The sequence below is a fragment of the Nuphar pumila genome, chromosome 3 (assembly GCF_984573655.1).
Source record: "Nuphar pumila chromosome 3, dmNupPumi1.hap1.1, whole genome shotgun sequence".
Classification (NCBI taxonomy): domain Eukaryota; kingdom Viridiplantae; phylum Streptophyta; class Magnoliopsida; order Nymphaeales; family Nymphaeaceae; genus Nuphar; species Nuphar pumila.
This window is the reverse complement of record NC_143251.1, coordinates 109763450-109788745: the sequence shown is the minus strand read 5'-3', so window position 1 is coordinate 109788745 and position 25296 is coordinate 109763450. Positions and strand designations below refer to the sequence as shown.

Here is a 25296-nt window from a genome sequence, read left to right as displayed (position 1 = left end):
TTAACAGGTTCGACATAGTGGATATCTGACAAAGGAAATGATCCTAACACTGTGTTCAGCCTACTGTAGATGCAGTATTGGATTAAATATAAGGCTGTAAATTTGATGCTAAATCGATCCATTGAACGAGATGCGTCACAGGATTTAGAGAGGAAGGAAAAATAACAAGGATAGCATTGCACCTGAAGTAGGAAATTGATCCTGTAAATAAAAAAAAAACGAATGTTAAAATGAATTACCCATCAAATGAAAATATTTTACAGAACTTGAAAGAAAGAAAAGTATAACACGACGATGATAGCATTGCATCCAAAGCAGTGAATTAATCAATCTTGCTGCCGCCACTTAATCCATGCTAAGACCACTGTATTGGACTCTACTCGCTGGGTGCTTCTGATTGCAGGATCTTGCTCCACAGGTGGGCCTTGGTGAACGAGAATTGCTTTTGCAACAGTTTGGTTTACTTGTTGGGGTACTGATGCTAAATTACTAGATGATTTCCATTGCCTTTAGACAACTAAACATCGATACACAGTGGATCAAATGAGATTTTCTAGTGAAGCAGATCTGGGGAAGCAGACGTGGTTGGAAAGATCAGATGCTGGTATGTTGCCCTGAATTGCTAATGCTCACTATGTAGTGATGCTTTAGCATATCAGGTGCAATGAACTAAGATAACATTTTTTTTTTGAAACATTGATACAACTCGCATATAAACGCATCTATGCCTAACTGATCCGATGAGGAGTGATACATCAATTCGATATTGCAATACAAATCATACACAAATGCACAGGATAAAGATGCCTATGATCAGCTGAGATGCTAAAAGAAACAAAGCAAACTGTTAATGAAAATATGAATGAACAAGATACAGGATAATCAATGAATGCCACAAGATCATACGAGGTGCAATGTGAAAATGCTGTGAAATATAAATTTCTATGAGGAACAGTTAAAATTATGTTAACTTGAAATGCTTACGAATGTCAACTACGAAACTAAAGTATTCATTGTTGTAGAAATTAAGTATACCGCCATCAGACTATATCAGACATTATGAAGTTCAAATGAAGGTAGAGGAGCTTCTCACGTTTTGTTTGGCTAATACTGCATTAACAAATCATTATTTTCACCAGCAACCCTTGCAGACGCCGGGGAGTATGAAACCATGGACCCTCCAGATCTCCAAAGGGGAAGATATAAATCTAGATAACACCACCATTCATTGAGTCTTGAAGATTAAACTCAACAGACCTTGACTGATGACAACTACATATCTGCCCCCATGGTCATACATCCTTTTCTTTTCAGCGAAATGCAAATATACCTTCGCTTGATACTAACAACAGGAGGGTTCACCGAGATGACCATAGGCCCTCAGAGCTTTCTGTCACAGAGTGACGCTCCTCCACGCCTGATCTTATTCAAAGGGATGTCAAATGGCCATTTGGACGATATGCCAGCTCGATGAATATAACACCAGAGTAAGTAAATATAAAAGAAAATGATGAAACAAATTAAATCAAAGTCCTGAAGATACAAAAAAAATAAAAAAAAATGAACCCACAGACAGGACAGGATGTTGAATAAAGGGGTAAGATGTAGATGATGGAACCAAATGCGTGATATATAATCCGATGGATGCAAAACAAGAATAACCAGGTAAATGTACAACGCACTAGGTCGACTACTGAATCAAAAGCATAACAGGCAAATAAATATGAATGATGATGAACAGAACAGCCTTACGTGATGAAGCATGCATGCAATTTGAATGAGCATAATATTCTGAACAAAGAAATGGAATACAATCGAAAAAAAGAAAGGAAGAAGAAAAAAAAGGGGGGGGGGGGGAAGAAAGAATGTGTTGGAGCGTGATTGCTCCTTCACTGTTGCACAAGGGAAGGACTGGTGTCGTAATAAACAACCCAGCTCTTCTCAATGGTGCGTTAACGAGGCCGAAATTAAAAATTTAAAAGGAAGGTAGCTAATAGGAAAGTTAAAGGAGATGAGAGAGGCAGAGGATTCACCGGAGTGATGCAGGGATGACCGAGCTTTCTACCGACCAGAATGAGCGAACGAAACTCTTCTTTGGCAGCTTAGGAGAGGGCCGAAAGAAAGGGGAGTGGCCGGATCGATTTTCCTGTTCGCAAGACTTCTGAAGGAAGGAGGATGGCTTTTCTCCCTTTATATTGGATTTTCCGCGACTTCACTATGGGATTCGTCGATTTTCTTCCGTCATTTAGGGGAAAATCTGTGGAATCAGAAGGAGATGAAGGCGGTAGATCGAAGAGGAGAAGGGAAGGAAGGGGGTTGAAGATGGATCGAGAAGTTGAAGAAGGTGCCGGGGTGAAGAGCGATGGAAGAGAGGGTCTTCGGACTCCCTTCTTAAGGAGGAAGAAGAAGCTTCACGAGGGGGCTTGTTAGAGATGGGCGGCCGGAGGTGAATCCGTTGGTGATGTAGGAGTGGAGAGGGGAGTTCGGGCCATGGAGGAGAGAGAGAGAGAAGGGCGATGAAGAAGGGTGCGGCCATCCTCTTCTCCGAGGTCTCCTCAAGAAAAACCCTAAGAAGGGTTATTTTGTAAAAAATTTTGTTTTTCCAAAAAGAGGCTCTGTGTAAAAAGATTTTTCATAAAACGGTTTTAAATTGATTTTTTTAGCAAAATTGATTTAGAAATCTTGGATTCATTTGTTTCTCTCGTAAATTTTCCAATTTTTTTGGTTTTTTGTGTTATTTTTCAAATTTTTTGTATTTTTAGAATAAGAATCCTAAAGTTTGACGAGAAATCAAAGGTTAAAACTGATTTTTTTGCTATTTTTGTAAAATATTTACAAAAGGGAGTTTTCCTGAGAATTTAAAAGCTATTTTGAGAAAATTTCTTCAGAGATGGGTTTGGATCCGGTTTTTGAGGAAATACGGATTTAAAACACTGGATTCGGATCCGGAATTAATTTTGAATATATCAATATGAAATTTAATTCAGAAAATCTGAAGAATGACTGAAATTTGGCTTTGAAATCGCTTTGATTTTCTCAAAAGACGGGGTCAGGGGCAAAATGGTCATTTTGAAAACCTTTGAAAAATTTGGGGTGTTCACAAGAACCCACTGTACTTGAAGGGTACAATGATGTAAAGTGGAATTATGATTTGAATAAATCATTATCCACAAGTGGTTGAATATTTACCCTTAGATCCGGAGCAATTGCTTGGTGATCCAAGAATCAAACTATGATAACTCATTCTACCATGAAAACATAGTTGATAGCACTAGCATCAGCTAGTATGAAAGTTGAGTGGTTAAATAATCTCTTAATGAAGATATCATTAGGAGATAAGTCAGTACCCCCGATAACTATGTGTTGTGATAGTCAAGCACCTATATACAAAGCAAAAAAGTAATATTTATAGTGGAAAATTTAGACATATCAGTATAAAGCATAATTATGCAAATAATTTACTCAAGGTGTAATATCAATTGAATATGTGAAATCTTATCAAAACTTAATGGATCTGTTGACAAAGAAACTTTATCAAGATATCAAATTTAAGACATCAAAGGAAATAAGATTAAAGTTTATAAAAGCAATCATCATTGATGAAAGCCCAACCACATTATAAGGGTCCAACCATGTCGAGTGGTTCAATGAGAATAAAAAGTCTCTGAGTGATTGGATTAAGCACTTAATAATTTTCTCATTCATGATGTCAAGTGCTCGAAATCTATATAAGGAAGTTGAGTTTGAATTGAATTCTTAATAAGATCTATAGGCCTTATGGTTATAGTGTTTCAAACATATTTACAACCTTGATGGACTTACCTATGTGAGTATGGAGGTTGGGGTTGCCTTCTATGGGACTTGGATTTTTTTTCTAGAGCACTCATGAAACTGGAATACAACACGTGACCCTTTATGTATGACTTCTATATATTAGTAGACACACTATGACCACCTGAAGTGAAAGTGTGTATTACGATGTCTGAAAGATCAATTAAAATTCTCAATTCAAAGCTAATGTTACCGACTAACTATGACTAAGTAACACTAACATGGGAGTTCAAACCCAAAATGTACCTTCACCTATGCATTGAATCTTCGCAAACAACCTCTCGAGTCATCTTCTTATAGTTTTGGATACATGGGGGATTGTTGGTTTTTTTACTTGAAACTACCTAAGTATATCATATATCTTTTCAATTTTTTCTAAGTAGGTAGGTGTAGGGTTTCCTACAAAATTTTAGTCTTATATTGAAAGTTGTTGAAACTTTTTTTGTCCTTGTATAGGAGGGTGGTGTCTTAGAGGGCATGAACATTAGATTTTGAGCTTGAACAAACCATGGATCTTGGATCACAAACAATATATATTTATATTTGGATTTAGGTTTGGGTTTGAGTTTGGGTTTGGGTTTGGGTTGTGGTTTGGGTTTGCAGTTTATAGATTTGGACCCATACCCAAACCCGACTAGGCTCAACTCGGTTTGGTCTGGTTTGGCTAGGCTTTGACCTTTTGACACTTGAACAGTTTTGATTCCAAGTTCATATATGTATGTTGACCTAGCTATAATACTGTGCATTTATCCTACCAAACTGATTTGCATGGCCTTTAAGACCCAAACGTTCCTAGATCTTTTGCCCTTATCCCTAGAGCCGTTGAATTTTGACTATGTCAACGTCAACCTTAGACCTTTCAGGGTCATTTCTATCCAGTTTTCGCATCCTCCTTAGGCTAGTTGTTTTGGGCATTCATGGCTAGCTGTTTGGCCAGCCATGGCCCATAATGGCTAGACATTTTGGCTTATGACCCTTTAATGAGGCCCGAGGGCTTGGGGCCTATATAAACCCAACTTCCCTGCTCTCCTCTCTCTCTCAAGTTGAAATTTTTTCTCTTTCTCTTTCTCTTTCTCTAATTTTGGTGCTTCTTTCTCTTGGGTTAGACCAAAATTCATATAGAGATTCAGATCCAGTTTAGCCCAGATCCAGTCCCAATTCAGATCTAGATCCAGTTGTTATTCATATTCATATCTAGTTGCAGTTCGGATCCATATTTGGTTCCAAATTCATTCTTAAGATCTAGATTCATCATATTTTGGATTTCTATAAGGATATAGATTTGGTTATAGTTTGGATCGCTATCTAGGATTCAGATCCATTATAATTTGGATTCTTATATAAAATCCATATCCGGTTGCTGATCAGACCCATATCCAGTTATAGTTTGGATTCTGACTCATTTACTGTTAAAATCCATATACAAACCCAAGATCCATACCTGATTCAACCCCAGTCAAGAGGCTATTTAAGGTGGTCCATGTCGAGGTTGTTGGGCTCACTCAATGTAGGGCATTGTCGGATTATTCGCAAGAAGGTAAAAGCTAAGTTGCATTCTCAGAGCATAGTTGCACGAATACCCATTGCACCGAGGACTTATCTTAAGTGGAGCAACTATCTCTTGAACAATGCGTTTACGCGTGCCTCCAAGCTCACTGGTACAATCTCAGTTGCCTAACCCACTAAGTAAGGTAAAAATTTCAACATCTCTATCTGAACATCAAGAGTCCCATTGGGACATTTTCCATGAGAGGGCAACACATCACCCCATCTTGATCTTCCATCTTTTCTTGACCTTTTGTGGACTCCTTGTGAGAGAAATTCTTTACGTGGGAGTGCTTCTATATGGATCTTGTTACCGGATATAGATCTGGGTCCTGGATCATGATCTAACAATGGGTACAGGTCAGACTAGTTTCGGATTTGACTTGATTCAAACCCAACCCAGTACCTGTTGCATGAGATCATTTTCATCCATTTTACACGTAAAAGGTTGTTTAATTTCATCATTTCTTGGATAGTGTTGGATAAGTATGAGTATGAGCAGACCTATTTGTAACCGAGCTTATGATTTTGGGATATGATTGCTTCAATTACTGGATCCATGTCAGCGCACTGCACCCTCTATGCAGAATCCTTTCCCATTGCAGCACAAGCTGCATCTATTGAATCCTAGAAATAGGTTGAATCTACGGCACCACTATAAAAAAAAAAAACCCACCTTTACTGATGCAAAAACCATGTCAGTAAAGATAGAGAAAGCGCCAGTAAAGGTTTTTGCTGGCACAAGTGCCATAGTAGGTCCTGTTGGTATAGCTTTTACTGATGCAAAATGGTTGTGCCTGTAAACATAGTCTCTATTGGCGCGAAATGGTTGCACCAGTGCACTGGACTGAGACTCTAGGCTTAACTCCCAACTCTGCCATTATCACAACCATCCAGTTAATTTGAGCCCATTCTGAGCCGACTTCGGTTGCATGGATCCAATAAGTCAAACTCGGTTTAGTTTATAAGCCTATTAAATAAGTTGGCCAAGCCTCAACACATGGTGCTCTTGCAATGAACCAATATTAGAGCCCTTTTGGTTGCTTTGAACTGACCAAATTGTCTAATACCATGAATAGGATAACGAGTTTGACATAAGTTGGCCAACACCAATTTGAAGTAGCTAAGCCTTGAAAGACTGCCAATTTTGTCAGGTGCTTACAAATGCTTAGATGAGTTATTCATGCAGCAGTTGATCCATGTAAACCCTTTAGTATTTTGTGGGTTCATCAGGCTCGTCAATTTGAAGCCTGACCTGACTCAACCCAAGGTAGGTCAAGGTCTCATATGAGTAGCTAAACCCCACCAGCTTAACCCACTTGAGATGGCTCAATGTCCAAGATCCAATTTCACTGAAGCAATTCAAGCCAGACCCTCCAAATCATCAGACCCAACATTGGACTCTCACCTAACTCTCTAGAAAGAAAGGACACCCAACTCCTTTTCAGTTAGCCATCTAACTGAAATATGACTTAAATCTTAAATAGGAAGAAGAGGTGGCGGTTTTCTGTTTTTTGTGTGTTGAAACCATGCATGACAAATTGAAGGCACCAACTTGCTTGCCTTTTTACGAGTCTGGATCAGATGCAATCACATTGCACAAATTCCATCTGCCGCAACACCTGATCTCCCTCCATCTGCTGTCGTATGCTTGTGAGAGTAGGGGCCAACGGCAGGTGAAGGGTGATCAGTGTAGGGGCACATTACATTTTATGCAATGTGATTGCACCTGATCCCAATTCCCTTTTTACACTGCTCTTGTCATGGGCGCATCAACACCAACCACCAAGCCTGAGACTACATCATTTCCTTTTTTTTATTCCTATTTTCTGCTCTTAATTGATTTTCTGTTAATTAATATATTTCTTTTTTTTATGAATGCCATTTATACGTTGGCCATGTATATTTGATAATTTCTCATGAGATTCACTGTCTGCAAACGAATGAATTATGAATTTCACTGGCACAGCTAACCAAACATCAGAGAATGAGTAGTGAGAGATTGACTCTCATTTGCCTTTGCAAATCACAAGCATCTTGTGATTCTAATTCATATTATTCTGTCTGTCTTCTGGTCGCACCGAGTTGCAGTGTGCAAATTATTGCATGCCACAACTAAGGACATAGACAGGTGGCCGAATGGCCATTGCAATATATATATATATATATATATATAGAAAGAGAGAGAAACTGTGGATGCTTATGTCGGACAAGCACACACCGTTGATTGTGCACGCTGATTTTGTGCATAACATGCCTTTAGCGGCATTCTTTGCCGCCGCTAAAGGCTCCTTTTAGGCTTTTTTTGTGCCGCTCACATGCGCGATCAACGGTGTAACTGCGTCCGATAACAGTCGGACAAAATGGGCATCCGAGGTTATGACCTTTCCTTGGTTACCATCCATCTTCTGATAAAAAACACCCATTCCTTCACATTTTCTAGGTATTTTTGTGAATCAAGCCTTACAAATATGATATATATCTCAAAAACATGTTTTAGATCATCCAATCCTCTTGTGTCTGCAGCTTTATCGTGGATGGAGCTCGTAAGGCAGGGGTGGTCATGTCTTCATCCAGGGTTTCACCTTGCAGAGAGGGCAGGCCGGTTAAGCCACCCAGTCCTCAATGGGGTTTCATCATCAAATTATTATATAAAAAAAAGGAAAAAACCATCTGTTTTTTCCTACTACAGAGAGAGAAACTACCATGCCTACTGTGGTTCAATTAAAACCAAACTGTGCTACCCTTGAGTTTATTGAAACCAGTGTAGTAAGTATCGGGTGTGTATCGTATTCATATCGGGTGTACCATATGATATATCTTTTTATCATATACACTTTTGACACACTTTAAAAAGGTCAAAAGTTATTTGTTCATTTTTGGGATTTAAATACCTTTTGAGGGTCGACTTTTCATTTGTCTAAAGGCCATTAGAAGTGCATGTTCATCGTTTTTTCACTCCAAAAAATGAGTTAAGGTAAAAAAAATTGCATTTTTATCATTTTTTTATTAAAAAAAATGAGTTAAAGTAAACTATCTTTATTATGAGTAAAATTACAAAGTTATTTTTCAAGATAAAAATCGGGCTCCACACTCCTTCAACAAAATGTCATAATATAATCCAGCGTAACAATGGTGCACTCAAGTAATAAGTGAAAATCGATTGAAAATTAAGTCTTATTATTTGGAATAATATTTTTGTTTATAAAAATATAAAAAAATTGCAAGATATTTAATATTTTGCATTGTTCCATGCAATATTATCTATGATGCTATATTAATTGATGTTTGATGATATCTTATTCAGCTCATAGAGATATAAATGCTTTATATGTAATTTTATGAATGTATTTTGTACAATTCATCATTGTTTTATGTGATATATTTTAAAAAATTTAGTAAATTGTTTTATTTTTTTATTCTTTTAAAATTTTAAAAATTCTTTATTAAAAATTTATGATATGAGTTACACTTTGGACCGGATCAATAATAGCAGACAACGATGCAATACTTATAACCTTGATTTAGAGCACTTGTTGGTTAACATTCTTTTTTATCTTTTTGTGGACCATATGATTTACATGGTTCATTTAGTTAGAAACATGTTTTAGATGGTCCAATCATGTTGTATGCACTGATTCAGCTATAGGGTACCGTACTCTAAAAATGTAGCTAACATTTACCAGGGCGTAACGTGGAACCTAAAACGAAGTGCACGCTGTTTTGCGCAAAAAAAAGACATTTAGCAGCCGCGTTCGATGTCGTACCAATTTGTATGAATCTTCAAAAAAATATCGTGATATTTTCCCTCGCCGGCGACCAGATATTTAACGCCTCGATTTTTGGAAACAAACGCTTTTGGAAATTTCAACATCATGTAAGAGCATTTAAGTTATTCAACGTAACTACGAACAAATTTATCGCGTTTTTTTCGCTGCCTTGTTCCGAGGGAAAATTGTTTCAATTCCCATCGTCGGCGATCTTTTCCTTAGAGTGACAACAACACCCCCGACTCTTCTCGGTAATCCCCGAAACGCCCTTTCCCTCTAATTCCCCGGCCCTCTCCCGGAAGAGGAAGAATTCCGAGTTCTCCTTCCACACCTCTCCGTTGACGAACACCTCCTTCTTCCAGATCGGGACCGATGCCTTGATCTCGTCGATGATGAATCGGACGGCCGAGAGTGCAGCGTCGCGGTGGACGGAGGAGACGGCGACGAAGACGCTCTCCTCGCCGACGGCGACGGCGCCGAGCCGGTGGGCGATCGAGACGGATCGGACGGGCCAGAGCGAGCGGGCGGACCGGGCGATGGCCCCAATGCGCTTGACGGCCATCGGGCCGTAGGCCTCGTAGACGAGGCGGAGCACGTCCTTTCCGGCGAACGTCGACCGGGTGGTTCCGGCGAAGGTGGCGACTGCTCCGCAGCTGGAGTCCCGCACGAACCTCATGTGCTTCGCGACGTCGATCGGGACGCCGTCGTCAAGGATCTCGATTAGGGTTAGGGTTTCTTCTGCCCCTTCTTCTCCGTTAGCCATTTCCCTTCCTCTACCCTTTCCCCTTTCTGCTTGGTTTATAAATATACATGGCGTTGATTAAACGCTTAAAAAGAGAGACGGTAATTTCGTTATATATTTTTTTATATTTAACCGGAGAAACCAAGCTCTCCGATCTTACCCTTTGCCCCAACCATCTTTTTCGAAATTCCTAATACAGTCTTAACTTTTTCTGAAAACTGTCACATAAAGACCTGCTGTAACCGATGACCAAACTAGCATGACTAACCGGCGTTAAATATTTTAAAATCTCCAAAATACCCTTTTATGCTTTTCCTTCTCCATCCCCACCTCTCTTCCCTCCTTCCCTTGATCCTCATGCAATCTACAATGATGTGATTTTATATCATAATTGTATTGGTATTCAATACACATTAATGTATTTTATATCAAGCTTATCAGTATCAGATACTTGTATGAAACTTGTTTCTAAAACCATAAATGGCAGTATCACAAACCCGTACCCGTTTCTGGCAACAATGCATTATATTAGGGGTGTCAACAAGCCTGGTTTACCCAGACCCGGTCCGAACCAAACCCTATAGGGTCCGGGTATGGTGATAAATAAGAAGACCCGATTAAGACTCAGGTCCGGACCCAATACATGGACCCGGGTATAGTTTGTGAAAATTTATACCAGACCAGGACCTGACCTGAATTTTGATTAAGACCCGTAATTTTTTCAATATAAAAATGATAATAAATATGGTTTTACCAGGTATAGTTTTTCTTATAGTGGACCAAATTAGACCTTGGTCCAGACCCAATACCATACCCAAAAATCTGGTCCAAGTCTGGTTCCACCTGGGTCCGAACCAAACCCGACCGTTGGCACCCTACATTATATGCTATAGCATGCCTGCAATCTTGTTTTTAAATCATGAAGTATACAATTCTGGTTGAATTTGGGTTCACCCATGTGCTGATGAAAAATTGGCAAGAGCAACTGCCAAACCAAAAAACTCTTGCCTAGTCTAGAAAAAAATGAATCCGTCTCACCAATGATTTATTTTTGATGGATCATATTCAGACCCAACTAGCTCTCATTATAAAATTTCAGATCCAGTTCGAAAATGAGACCCGGTGATACTGGGTAACACTGAAACAAGGTAAATCTATTGATTTTCAAGTGAAAAAAAAGGTCGGGTTTAAACCGATTTTAACTCAACTCAATTATAACCTGGTCCTAATCTAAGTTATCCCAAAGCTGTGCATAACCTACACATTATGAAAATGTGTAATCTGGCTCTAGATCTGATTTTGAATTGTGATTCTAGTTTTAAATCAGGACCAACTCAGATCTCACAATAAAGTTTCAAATTGGTTAGCAAATGAGACCTTGTATCATTGGATCTACTGAAAATGAGCTAAACCTATTGGATTTCAAGTAAAAAACTTAGACCCAATTCTGACACAAAATCGACTTCAATCCTATCTGGTTCTAACTTGGAACCAAACAAGCCTCAAATTTATTAATGATCAAACCCAAATACATAGATACGCTATCTAGTATAAAAATATGGGTCAGATCCTATTATTGATTCAAATTTTAAATATTGGTTCCAGTTTAGCCGTGGATCCAACTCGTCTCACAAATTTTTTTTTAATCTCGTTAGAAAAGGACACTCTGTGATACAGGATGCACTAAAACTGGTTAAACCCATAGATTTTTATGTGCAAAACGGGTAGGGTAATCTGATTTTTATCCAAACTAACCATAATGCTTATTTGGTTCCAACCCAGACCCAAATAAACTTAGATATATTTATCTCGGATCTGACCCAAATTCAGATATATGTTATCCAAAACAGAAAATGTAGGTCAGGCCCATTTTGGACCTGGGTCTGAAATGGATCCACTCTGGTCGTTGGTGAGCTGATAAAGTGAGAGTAGGGCTGACCCATCCATATAATTAATGATTGGGTTAGAGTTTTGCCAGGTCACAAAAATGAAATCCCAAACCCCGGTCGAGTTTGGGTCATGATTTTTTCTGACCCGAGAATTTTACATGTATTTTTAATAAAAACATTTTATGAAATTATTAGCATGTTTCTGTTCATTCAAAGCTAGCACACTCTTTAGCTTCGTAAGATTTTGTTGCTCTGTGTCACGCTATTTATTTTGGGTGCTGAAAGGGGAACACATATTATGAGAGAAGTTTTTATGCAGCGGTACTGCATTCTTAGCATGCAGCTTCGCTGCCTGACCATCCATCTCAACATTTCTGGTGACGGATACAAAACCATATCGAGAAATGCCAAAATGGATGGCCGTCAAGCAGGTCACTGTACGTGCATCATGCAATGACGCTGCATATATAATGTGTAAGAAAATACATGAAATAACTGGCACCTAAGGTGCCCAAAAGGGGTTTGGCGCCATCCTAGGGCCACTAGGCAGGCAATATAGGTTCAAATCTCACGAGCATCACACATTGCGCAAGCGATATAGGTTCAAATCTCATGAGCATCACACATTGCGCAAGCCAAAGCATGAAGACTCCGTGGGGGTGAAGGGGGTAAGCCATGAAATTTTACGCTGCCAAGCTAGTGATCATAAGTACAACAAGCAGAACCAGCACAGCTAGATTTCTGATCCTGGGGGCAGTTTCTCTGTGTAAATATAAAAAAACAACAACAAAAAACCAACTAATATCTCACCATACGGGACATGGATGAAGAAACATACGAGGGAAGAACGGTCAAGCACACACACATACCAACCGGACAGAAATGAGGATCAGGTGAAATGTAATGGCACGCTTTTAGTGTGCTGCTGCACCTGATCACCCTCCACCGTCCATTATTGCTGGGGCCCCACAGCTGACAGGCTGTATCCCAATAATAGAGGGTGGAGGGTCATCAGGTGCAGCGGCACACTAAAAGTGTGCAATCACATTGCACCTGATCCTCCATCCCGGACAGAGGGGGTAGTGAAATTAATCTTAACAGGCTCTTCCCACCACCATGAAAAATCGCAGGCTGGTTTCTCCCATACAAAACAAGCAATTTCTCCTCTTATTTAAATTTCTTTTCTCAGTCCCTAAATTAAAACCACAAGAAATGCCTGCTTTGTTGTCAACTCATCCCATTCCAGTTACCTAATTCCTTCATGTTTTCACTTAATGGCTTCAACTTTTATTTAGGTTTTAAACAGAAATGTTCACTTTTTTTAAGAGCCTAATTACATATATAACAATAAACCCCCTTATTTCTACATCTTACCTTTTCCCCAAAACTAGAACTTCAAAAGGCCATGATATTTGATTATTAATGGGATCAAGACACATCTTAAGAGATCACCCCAACGAGGCATCCTGGGGTCATGACTCATGGACCGACCATATACCCTGTTCAATTATTGAGAGCACCACACATTTCCAAAACTTGTCTAACTTCAAATAAAAAAAGTACATCACTTGATAAAATTATCAAAATCCTGAACAAAGATAAGCATATACACAACAAACTCATTGCTTCCCTTCTCAATGCAAGTTAACAAAAAAGAAAAAAATAGCAGCATCTGATATAATTTCTGCAAATCAATCATTAAAAATGGCCTCACAAAGTCAAATCGCCACCAATGGTTTAAAACAGAAAAAGATGGCAATGCTATGTGGATTGTATGACTATTAGTTCCTTCCCATGGTCTTTTGGATAACCATGTGCATGCTCTCATATTTTGAAGAGCAAAGAAATGGGAGGCCCGCTATAGAGATGGGTGTGGAAAAGAACTAAGCAATTATAATCACAATGGTGGATAAAAGAATGAAGACAAGGAGAAGCCCAGGAACAGCAGACCTCCAATGGTTGCAACAGTGCCCTGAGAGATCTTAGATGCTAACATGCTTCCCCCAACGACTGCAATTGATGTGCAGATTGTGTGGCCCAATGTTGCTCCCACAGCAACTCCCAGTGCATTCTTGTGGGTTGCCAGCTGAAGGTTAAAAAAATTAGAAGCAAATTTGTGCAAGGAACATTAATAACACGGCCAGATAGGCAGAAATGTGGTACAGCAAACAATGAGACGTTGACATCCACCACTTTTTCTACATGCACAAATATGTGTATGCATGTGCGAGGTGTCCACCAATCTAATGGCAATCACTTGAATCTTGAACATATTAAAAACATTACAGAAACAACATCCAGCAAGAGAACAAATACAAATTCAGCAAGCAAGACGCATCTTTTCACAGTGAAAAATAAACACCTTGTTTTGAAAGATGAAAAACACACAACCTAATAGATTCTCTCAGGTGAAGAAACACTAGACTCTTTTTCTTAGTATTCCATGGGAAATGAAACAACAATTAAAGCATAAGATAAAATAACCGTTGAAGTGCTAACAAGAGCAGCAATCTCACACCTCTTGACAGACAAGTTCCAGCAAACTAGATAGCAACAGTCAGAAAAAGTACCATCTCCAGGATGGTATCGGTAGATAGCAATGAATAATGAAAGAGCAAATATAGGATAGGAAACTAAACAACTTTAGTTGTAAAGAATAAATCAGAAGCAAGTGATAGATAACCATCTTACCGCAATTGTTGCTATCTGACTACGGTCTCCCCATTCCGCCAAAAAGGTCAATATAAATGACTGCACATACATCACCAAATAAGATGAGAAAAGAAAGCAAAGAGAGAGCTGCAAAAACTAAAATTCTGTCAAGATCCATGAATTTTCTCATATAAGTAACTGGATTTATGCATGACATGATGAATCCTGACAACATAAGCAATATATCTAAGTAGAACAGAAACAGGTTTGCAATACCTCCAAAAAAATTGGTGTACAAAATCGAGAAAAGAAGCGGCGGAAAGCTGTTTTCCCTTGCCCAGATTCCAATTTTTCCTCCACCTGCATAATATTTTGTGAAGAGAAATCAAGAATAGTACCCTAGAAATACACATGAAAGCCAGTTAAAAATCCTATACAAACGATGGCAAACTTAATAAAAGAAACTTCCTAGCTGTAGATCTGAAACGAGTCAAATGACCTATTATGCAGCATTTTAGATAAACATGGCGTCTTAGACTTTTGGTCACAAAAAATCATATACCCGCATAACTTTTAGTCAAAAGACACCCATACAACACTGAGAAATTCAGATACCCAAAAAAATTGAATATATACGATAACCTATGTAACATGGACTTGCCTAAGAGGCCGCCGCACCCACATCAACGCGGTGTGACACAGATTCAGGTGTAGGTGTGGGTGTGGCGGGACACCGGTCTCGCCGCACCAGGTGTAGCCAACTGCACGGTCAACCACACCCGATCTTAGTTTTGTCCAACAATGGACTCAGTCAACTCTGACCAAGTCCATTTTTGTCCAATTTTTTTTGGTAAAAAAAACATAAAAGGCGAGGGAAACAATTTACCCCCACCACCCCTGCAACTGGCGTTGCTCCTCTCCTTACGACACCCCTCCCCCAATGTTTCTCCCCTTACGTTCACTGAAATCCACTTCCGAGTCTCTCTCTCTCTCTCTCTCTCTCTCTCTCTCTCTCTCTCTCTCTCTCTCTCTCTCTCTCTCTCTCTCTCTCTCTCCTGTGTTGCTCAGCTGTGTTCGGTTGAACCCACCCAGGCCTGGGATGGGTTTTAGGGGACTGAACCTAGACCTGGGATGGGTTTTGAGTGAACCAACCCAGGCCTGGGTTCGATTAATGAATTGATGATGAATTGATAATTATTTTTATTTCATTTTGTTAATTGTTAAATGTAAAATATAATTGCATCATATACATAGGGCCACTAGAATATGTTAACTGGAAATGTGTACTGGAGTGTGAACTAGGCATTTCCGATGCTTTTTTGCAAATCCAACCCTGCAGATGCATTCAGCATGGTCCATTTGCTAGGAATCGTTTGTTGGATTATGTATTTTCGATGAAAAATGTGATTTTTGGATGCCTGAATATTTACAAAAAATATGAGCCGTTGACTTTCAAGTCTTAAAACATCCTTATGGTGAAATTTAAGAAGAAAAAAAAAGCATGAAAATCTCGGTTCATACTCTGGTTCACATATTTCCAGTTAACATATTCTAGTGGCCCTATACACACACACACACACACTGCCTGCACCCAAATTTTTTTTAAGTGATACATCGCCACATCCGCACCTGCAGTGACAGAGAAGATAACAGGTAAACTTTGCTGTGTATCTACGACACCTAGTACCTAGTAGTCCAAAAGAAAGATTACACATCAGCCCATACTACTGGTGTTATTTTTTTGTGTTGGAGCAGCTAGAAAAACAAGCTTTATAAATATCTCCATAGATGATTAAGTGGCCAATGGTATGTGCTCATAGGACATCATCACTCAATAGTCAACAGGCACCTAAGACACAAGTTTTATAAAGGTCTATGCCTATTGTGTTTGACAACAGATCCCAAACATAAATGGAGATTACACACAGATGACACTTACCAAGAACTATACAATGTCATCCTATGCATATGTTGTACAATATTAGTGTCCACAGGCCTACCTGGCTGATGTCAGACAACAGGAAACATTGATGCCAATACAACACTTGTAAATTAATACGGTATAGTCACCAAACATCCTCCGTCACAAGGACATGGAAAAAAGAACACGAGACACCATTCTTGAATAATTTTCCATTAAGAACGGTAAATACATGAGAACATGACACAAGATTCTGGAGTATCCCCATGACAACAAATATCGTGATGTTTTGGATTCATTGTATTTTAAAGCCCCTTTTTAAGATGAAATCCCCAGAGCATTACAAATTTGCAATAAATCAAGAGAACTCTACAAATAAAAATATTGTGTTTGAATGACACGATATCCTAGCAATATCCCCATGACACTTTATTAAATTTAATTTTTGCAAACTTTTATTTTGATTTTAAATACTATTTTTAAAATCCCTGAGATTTTCCACAGATTTTCCAAGAAAAACTGAAAAACAATTTATTTTTAAATTTTCCCAAAAAGTGCTTGTTGATAACATCATGAGACCAAAACTAGTGACCATCATATACCTAATCCAACAAGTACATTGAATATTAGGAGATCATATTTGGTAATCATTTGTTCAAGGTTAAGCCAATATGAAGGGAACAAAAGTAGGGGATGGCACTCGACCAGGGGGAAACGGGCCCGCCCCGCCCCGTTTGGACCAGGGATGGAAGACATGAAACGGGGATGGAGGGGGGGGTGGAGATTAAAATCAAAACCCGTGTGGGGATGGACTTCCGCTTTCTCCGGCCCCGCCTAATCCCCCATCCCTGTTAGTAAAATGACTAAACTACCTTTAATAATTTAATAAAATTCCATATAACTCCCTTATATATATTCCTAATTTCTAACCCTAAAGCTAAAATGACCCTCTCCTTCTTTCAGTCGCCGCTTTTCTAGTAAGCTCTCCTTCCTCTCCTTCTTTTGGTCAGCGTGGTCGACCCTTAGACAGTTCAACCTCTTTATTTAAGGATGGCAGTGGACCGAGGGGAAACGGAGCCCCGCCCCGCCTTGCCCCGTTTGGAATAGGGATGGAGGACATAAAACGGTGATGGAAGCGAGGATGGAGGTTAAAATCAAAACCCGTGCAGGGATGGAGAGCAGGATTTTGAGACGGCGGAGGTGGAGACCTTGTCCCCTGCCCCCGCCCCGGTCAACTGCCATTCCTAAACAAAACCCAACACTAACATGGCTTTGAGACAATAAACAAATAATTTATCACCATGTATTTATTTCCCTTGGTGGAGGGGCAATAGGTTAACCTGTTTTATTTCTCTTTGAAAGATTATACCAAGAGTGTGTTATGTTACGAATTTAGAATCAACAAGATTACGTGCATCACTCTGTAGTGCTGCTCCCTGGTCCACAGACATGCATAAGCTTCTCTGCTCTTTGTGATTGATGATGTTGCTTGCTATTTTTTGGGGACCTTTTTCTGCCAATCTCTATATTTCTGTCTCTACATGATTGATTCGATAAACACCATTTCTTTCATGGTTCTAATATCTAAATTATGATTCATATGGATATACATGGCGAGTATGGCAAAAGGGTTTGTATAATGAAGACATGTCCAGCCAAGCAGATTCATGCTTATGCCAGATGATGCTTTAGTAACATTGCTTCAATAAATAAATAAAGGACGCTTGTCCATCTCAAGACCAGCCACTTTTCCTCTCCTCACAACTACCACTATGATTTATCTCATTATGTCATGCTGAAATCACTAAGACAGCCACCAGAAAACTTTGCTTCAACAATTTCAAGCAAATTACAATTGCTTATTTGATGTTCTAGAAATCATGTTTAGGAGAACAGAAATAACCATAATTCTCATTGTATTTAAAGTGCTTAATCACATTTCTTTGTTTTGTCTATAATCTATATAGTGTTTGTCATTCAACTCTACCCAAGGTTTAAGGGTGTATTCATTCACCAATCACCTCTGCATATGCTTAAAATTTGTAATTAGTTATACTATTTTACTTACATAGATGTGTTGAAATATAAGTATGTGTCTGTATGTCCATATGCTGTTTGCATACTGCCATCTTCAGAAAATCAAATTAAGCCACTATGCCCTCACATAACTTTTGTCAGAAAATAAACAATTCAACGTACTGTTTCCCTAGGACAACTGACACAAAAATTGAAACTATGGAACTCTATTTCCTGCTTTGTTGTACTTACAAAAGATAATTGCCAATATTTATCATATAAGCAAAGATTTCAAAAATACAGGAAAGGAAGTTCAGATGGAAAAGAAAGCACACCTCTTCCATCTCTTTCTTCTGTGATGTCTTTGAATCTGATCTCCAAGCAATGTAGAGCAGGCGCAAACCAAAGAATGCATAAAGAACTACAAAAGGGAGTACAAGAAAGTTGGTGTCTCAAGCAACATCAAGCCATTCTCCCACATAAAGGATCTAATCCAAATGCAATAAATAAGTTCCAGTCAACTGAAATAAAGTTTGACAGGAGAATTGATGAACCATAAAAAATATAAGCAACAAAGAAGTCTGCAAATGAAGATCACAATAGAGTAAATAAACATATCAAACTCAAAATGTATGTCACAAACTTACAGAACATTTTGGATGCCCAATTTTAACAGCAGAAAAGAGAACTTAACAGTTACCTAATTAAGGACACACACACACACACACACACACACACACACACACACACACACACACACCCCTCTTGAAATACTACATTTATATGCTTCTCAAATGAGAAAGAATACAACATGAGACAATGACAGTGAACAGAGGAAACTACTAACCTCTGATCCTGTTAAAAATTAGTAATTCATCTAAGATACATAGTTCATGCAGAAAACAATCAAATTGCTGCTAACCAATAAAAACCCGCAAATGCACAAGTATTTGAATCAGGAAATTCACATATACCCACCTATATCATGTGTATATTACAAATACTTGCTTATATTATAAACAATTCAATATGTCTGCCTATAGTTTACTCATCAAATACATATGGAAAAACAATAATTTTGATGTGAAATGCCATGTTTACCTTTTATAAAACAAATTACCATCTCACACTTGTTATTTAACCAAAAAGAAAAGACAAGAAGATGGCAGACAAGAAAAGAGTGGAAAATGAGGTTTCTTTTACCACCAAATACAGCACAGTAGATAGACATGGCGACTTTGATAGCAAGTTGCTGATATGATGTCCAGTGTGTTCTTCCTTTATCTGGATTTCAGATTCTTCCACTTGATTTTGCTTCGGGTCAGCATTATGAGGACAGTGGGATGGGTGAAGTTACAAAAGGATCATGATAATTTTAAGAGGGTGATGGTAATAAGGAAAGTGATCCCTTTCAGGCTGCTGGAATCCTATTACCTAGGTGTCGCCTTTCCTACGTGTAGCTAGAGCCCTCCAGACAACACAACACTGGACGAATATGTTCAAGCTACTGTAGGATGAGTTGGAATTCACATTGCTTAGTGAAGAACTGAAGATAATCTGGTCAAGTTAGTCATATGTGAATGTTAGGCAAATAAAGCCTGCAAAATGTGCAAATATTCATGATTTTTTATGTCTATTGCCACATCTAGGCAAGGACAGCGTAGGAGACAAGGTGTTGCTTGCCCTCTTTCTCCAATTAGGAAACAAATATTACAAGACATTATTTCAGCATCTATTTCTATAACTTTAACATGCAAAAACTATATAACCCACCCATTATTGTTTCACTGATCATGTCTAACTTTAAAGTTTGTTCAACCAAAAGTGCTTCAAGTGATTTTACCAGAATTCTGTGGCATCCTTTTGGTGGATTTGGTTCATCTTCTAATATAAAACTTCATAAATATCAAACATGGTGAAGAATGCATGATACTTTTATCCCTCGGGAAGAATCGATTCTCACCAGCAATTATTATTTTCACTGTTTCCTCCATATTCTTATGCCGCATTGCAACTGAAAAGTCATAATCGCCCCAACTTACTCTTCTGAAGGATTTGCTTTCTTAACCCATCATTACTTTTCTCTGCTCGTGCCTGACCCATTGGATTATATAGTTAGCTCAGTAGAATAAAATGACATTCTTGCTCAAACTTGGGAACTCAAGTACTCAACTACTTATGCTACATTGTCCTGACTTTGAGAATATTATGGCACAATGTTGAGGAAATCTAAGAAAGCAAATTATCAATGGCAGTAGGATCGATATTGCTTCAATAGGTTACAAGAAACAACGAAGTTGATTGCCTGCTCAGATCCTTCCAATTCTGAAGCCAGAGTTTACTTGCTAAGATCTGATCTTTCTTGTATTCCTTGTAATAAAAAAAATGAGGACCAATTAAAATTGCTAATGCTAATTCAGGACCACATCCACTACTAGATCAACATGCGCTGGACAACTACTCCAATCTGGCCATCAATTTGAGAAGTGGATGGATATGAATTGCGAAAGTTGTGTTGCATTGAAACATCATAAAAAAAAATTGAGCTTCAGAACAGGTCAAATGTTAGGGCAGACTGTGGCTGATGTGGATCCTGCTCAGGCCCTTGGTGCAGTGGGTTCAGATCTAGATCCAGGTCAGAGCATGAATGGGTCTGAAAATTAGTTCTCCAATTGCAGTTTGTTTGGGACACCTATATCAGATACACCTGATCTAAGGTTCAAGCAGACAATGAGGATCTAGATATAGCCCAACCTCATTGGGAAAAAGCATCACTTTCAGACTTATGCTAGCTTGTCTGTCTGCCTTAATTTTAGCACACAGCATGGGTGTTTGGACCCAATACCATGCCATAGCTCAACTACTACATATCTTGAGCGTCATATAGAGAAAGGATTACGGTAGGTTATGATATAGAGAGAAGGTGACCTTGACGAAAAGAAATTTCATGTTATGATGAAAAAAGAAGGTGACTTGCTAAAGAAGGAAGCCCCATTTGGGTGGATGGGCAGGACAGGAAGTCAGGTTTGACAAGGGAAAGGTTAATAAACAATATAGTGAGAACGAGAGGGCAACATAATAACATTAATTTCTTAACTCAAGTTGAGTCAAACAGAATTTCTCAGAAATATAATTTAGGTGCTTTTATTAACGCTTTCATTTGCAAATTGGTGTTCTTCCTTGGTACCATTACCTATTACACCAAGTCATAACGCTAAAATGAAGAAACTAATTCAGAAGGGCCAAATGCAAAGAACTATATTTTTAGCAAAAAATTGAAAAGGTAAATGACACACCTGTAGCTGCACTATTGGTGTGCTTCCTTGATATCAAGTTGGGAACAATTCTACCAAGCCCAGTTGAAAGAACCTATAATGCAAGTGAAGTTTTGCTATGAGTACCTCAAATATCAAGGAATATAAAGAGAACATGTTGACAGAAAAGGACACATGTCTCAGAATTGATGCAAAATCAAGAATAATGATGCCAAACCATGTTTCAGATGATCACTACAGAAGAAAATAAAAGGTTGTTGATAATAAACTACACCAATAATGTAGAATAGCTTACTGTCATCACAAGTAGCGCAGTTAGTGCACCAGATAGAACAATTGACTTTGGATGGCGCATAGCCATAAGAGCTGCTATTATAAATGTTTCATCTCCAATCTGTAGGTAGCGTGAAAAAGAGCCGCAAATATCAACTGAAGAATGTATCTGTAATTATGATGGACTTTGAATATGGAATTTGAGAATCAAACCTCACTGACAATGATCATTGACAAACTAGCAAAAAAAGCATCCAGTATTCCGAGGCCAGTAGCTTTAATGTTGGAACCCTCATCATCTGTTCCTGCATTGTCCTTTCGTGAAGTATGCAGAACAATCTGTCCAAAGAGAAATGTTAGAAATATTTCCACAAACAAGAGGGGGAAAGGAGGCATGAAAACTAAAAAGGAAACACATAAAAACTCATGGTATTCCATATAGAAAGATATTTGAAGAAGTTGAAAAGATTCAAAAATGTTATCTAGGTGTACCATCATTCCCTATGAAGCATACACATAGTTGCAGGCAGTCATTTTTGGTGCAGAATACATACATTTAAAAATGGAAAACTTATTGAGGCCCAGAAATGCCATTTTCTACTTGGAAAAATTATGCTACTTTTCATTGCTTGTATTTTATTCTTGCTGTAAAATAAGTCAGCCTTTTTCATTCAGATAGTACACCATTGAGACAAACATCAATATTACCAATAAAATTAAAACACCAAGAGGCATAATACATGAAGTGAAGAGCCCCACAATCAAAATGCCACCTCAAAGCCACACATAAATCTAAACCTTCATGGAGAAATAATTGATCCCTACAAAACTTTACAAAGCAACAGCGAAAAGAATATTCTTTAGCATTTCTTTAATAAAACTGATTGTAATTCATCATTCATATTATTAATTAAATAAAATCAAAGTAGATCGCTTATACAATTCTCTTCTCAATAAACCACATGCCAATTATCATCCTATTGACTCCAAAAAAATCTCAATTACTTCGTTGGAAGCTGAGTTCACCAGGACAACAAATTAAATTCTCACGGAATTGGTATCCAAATATATGGCAAATCATCAAATTGCTGGGGGATTTTGCAGAGGAGAAATGTAAAACAAAATAAAAGAAAATTTTACAGAATCTTTATACATATAACTCGGTAGAATATCTCAACCTTGTCAAGAATAATATTTTGTGCCCACCACAGGTTGCTCCCCTTCGAAAAAAGAAACAAAAGTGGTTTATAGGGAAATGAAGAGAAACTGGGATGATATACGGGCTCTCTGGGTTTTTCAGTTTGAGTTCTGGGTGCAAAATACTATAAAGACTACATCAGCTTGACAGGACTGCTGATCTTAGTAAAGGCCTCAATGAAGCAAAGCAGTGTAAAACGCCTTCCCCTTCAAATGGTTAGCTCCTGCTTCTATGCAGAGTCCAAACTGGCTTTGATGGTTGGATCTACAAGCAATAGCAACATAATGAAGGTGCTTCATGCTTGCTTAGCAACTTTCAAAGCACCTTCTACAGCCTTGATTCTTCAATGATTCCTCATATTGAGAAAAAAAAATTAATAATCATTATTCAGCAGAACATCAAGAGACTGTGGTGTAAATCCAACTCTGAGATTGTCATTAGCTTCTGAACCAGTACCACATGATGTCCATCAAGAATATAAAATATTGACATCTGATGGTTGATGGAGATGAAAGAAAAATCATTATTCGGGAGAAACCAACAAAAAAGGAGCTGGTACAGGTTTGTTATAACACAATGTTCATCCTTGTAATAGCCTTGGACAAGTATGCCCCCAATTCACCACAGACCAATAGCCACCATAGGCAGAGCTCATCGTCAATGTTATTCCTCTTACATGAGTGTGATAAAAGGATAAATTTCCTTCTAAAAGCAGGCATGATTCTATACCACTTAATCACAAGACTACCACCATCTCCACACCCAAAGAAACTCCACGCTACTTTAAAAGAAAAATAAAGAATTGTGAGATTGGTACTCAAGAAAACCAAATAAACATCTACGACAACAAATCCTGAGCCACCATACAAAGTAAATTACAAGAATTGCGTGATTGGTGCTCAAGAAAAAACAAGTAAAATTCGAAATTTTGCAGATTGGTATTCAAGAAATCGAAACGACGAAAAACAACTCCCAAAGCAGAAGCTCAGATCTTCACACACCTTCGACCGCCGATCGAGCACCTTGACGGGGTCATTAGTCATGTCCTCCTCAGCATCTTCCCTTGATTCCTACAAACCAAAACACCCCCACGAAAGAAAATGTGAAATTGAACAAAATCCCCAAAAAATCACAACTTACACAAAAAATCCAAAGAATCACTGAAACCCAAAAAACCAAAGGAAGGGATTACCTCCGCAGAGACGCGAGAGACAAACACCAACGCAGACACAAGAAGAAGAAGAAGAAGCAGAGATAAGGGAGAGGAACGCCTATTTCTTAGGTTCCTTGATGCAGCCATGATCGGGATTTCTACCTCCAATTCCAAAACCAAATTTTCAGGAAAGAACGGGATTTTTACGAGGAATTAATCCAAGAAGAAAGAAAATCCGGATCAGGTGCCATTTTCTAACATAAGATACCACAAAATTTCAGGAAAAACGAAGAAGATTTATGACAATTGCATGAGATCTTGCGGGAGTTGAAGATTCTGATCGACGAAAAAGGGGAGAAATAAATCTGGGGAAAAAGAACCCGAGGGATGGCAGAAAGGGAAATAACGAGATAATTAGGGGTGAAAAAATTAAGGACCCCACATGGCTACTTTTTGCGCCCAAAGCGAGAAAAAGGACAGGTTACGTGTCGATCAACTATATTGTATTCATTCTTTATCTTTTAGGACTTTGACTTCAACAAAATTACCACAACACCATCAGATCCCCGCGTTTCGCTTGCGCGGATGCGCGTGGTTGACCGACCCTAGTGCGGCAGGCCGTATGCACGTTAGGTTCCAAATGGGTCCGGATCAGGATCCGATTTTCAGGTGTTTTTAATGAGGTCCAGATCCAAATGCATCTGGACCCCTGTTTGTGTTCTGATGTAGATCCATCTGGCATGAACTAGGTTTGACTGGTTTGGAGCTTTGGGTCATATCCTCTCCCTTTTCAGGGTTGGGTTTGACTCGGAATGGACATGTACCAAACCTGATAGGGTCCGGGCTTGGTGATAAAGGAGGAGGTCCAATTAAGAATGCAGGTCAGACCCAAGGTTCGATTAATATATGGATATGTATGGTTTACTTTTTGCAAATTAGACACTATCCTATTCACATTTAACAAATTGATCCTCCTATAAGGGTAGAAGTAGATTTTTTGCAAGGGTTAATGAAAAGGCAGGAACTATTTT

At 38.6% G+C, this 25296-nt stretch overlaps 2 protein-coding genes across 2 annotated transcripts; both read right to left on the bottom strand.

Moving 5' to 3' along the window:
* Positions 1 to 9215: 9215 nt before the first annotated feature.
* Positions 9216 to 10156, bottom strand: LOC149843267 (molybdopterin synthase catalytic subunit-like). The gene has a single exon (XM_090001760.1). The coding sequence runs from the start codon at positions 9907 to 9909 to the stop codon at positions 9337 to 9339; it is 573 nt and encodes a 190-aa protein (XP_089857886.1). The 5' UTR covers positions 9910 to 10156; the 3' UTR covers positions 9216 to 9336.
* A 3299-nt stretch (positions 10157 to 13455) lies between these two features.
* LOC149843266 (GDT1-like protein 4) lies at positions 13456 to 24601 on the bottom strand. Its single transcript, XM_089999688.1, has 9 exons — positions 24305 to 24601; positions 24114 to 24182; positions 22128 to 22253; positions 21937 to 22035; positions 21663 to 21735; positions 18702 to 18787; positions 14706 to 14789; positions 14469 to 14528; positions 13456 to 13863 (listed from the first exon to the last, which is right to left on the bottom strand). Exons 1-9 carry the CDS (start codon positions 24410 to 24412, stop codon positions 13675 to 13677), a joined length of 894 nt encoding a protein of 297 aa, XP_089855814.1. The 5' UTR covers positions 24413 to 24601; the 3' UTR covers positions 13456 to 13674.
* Between the last annotated feature and the right edge of the window lie 695 nt (positions 24602 to 25296).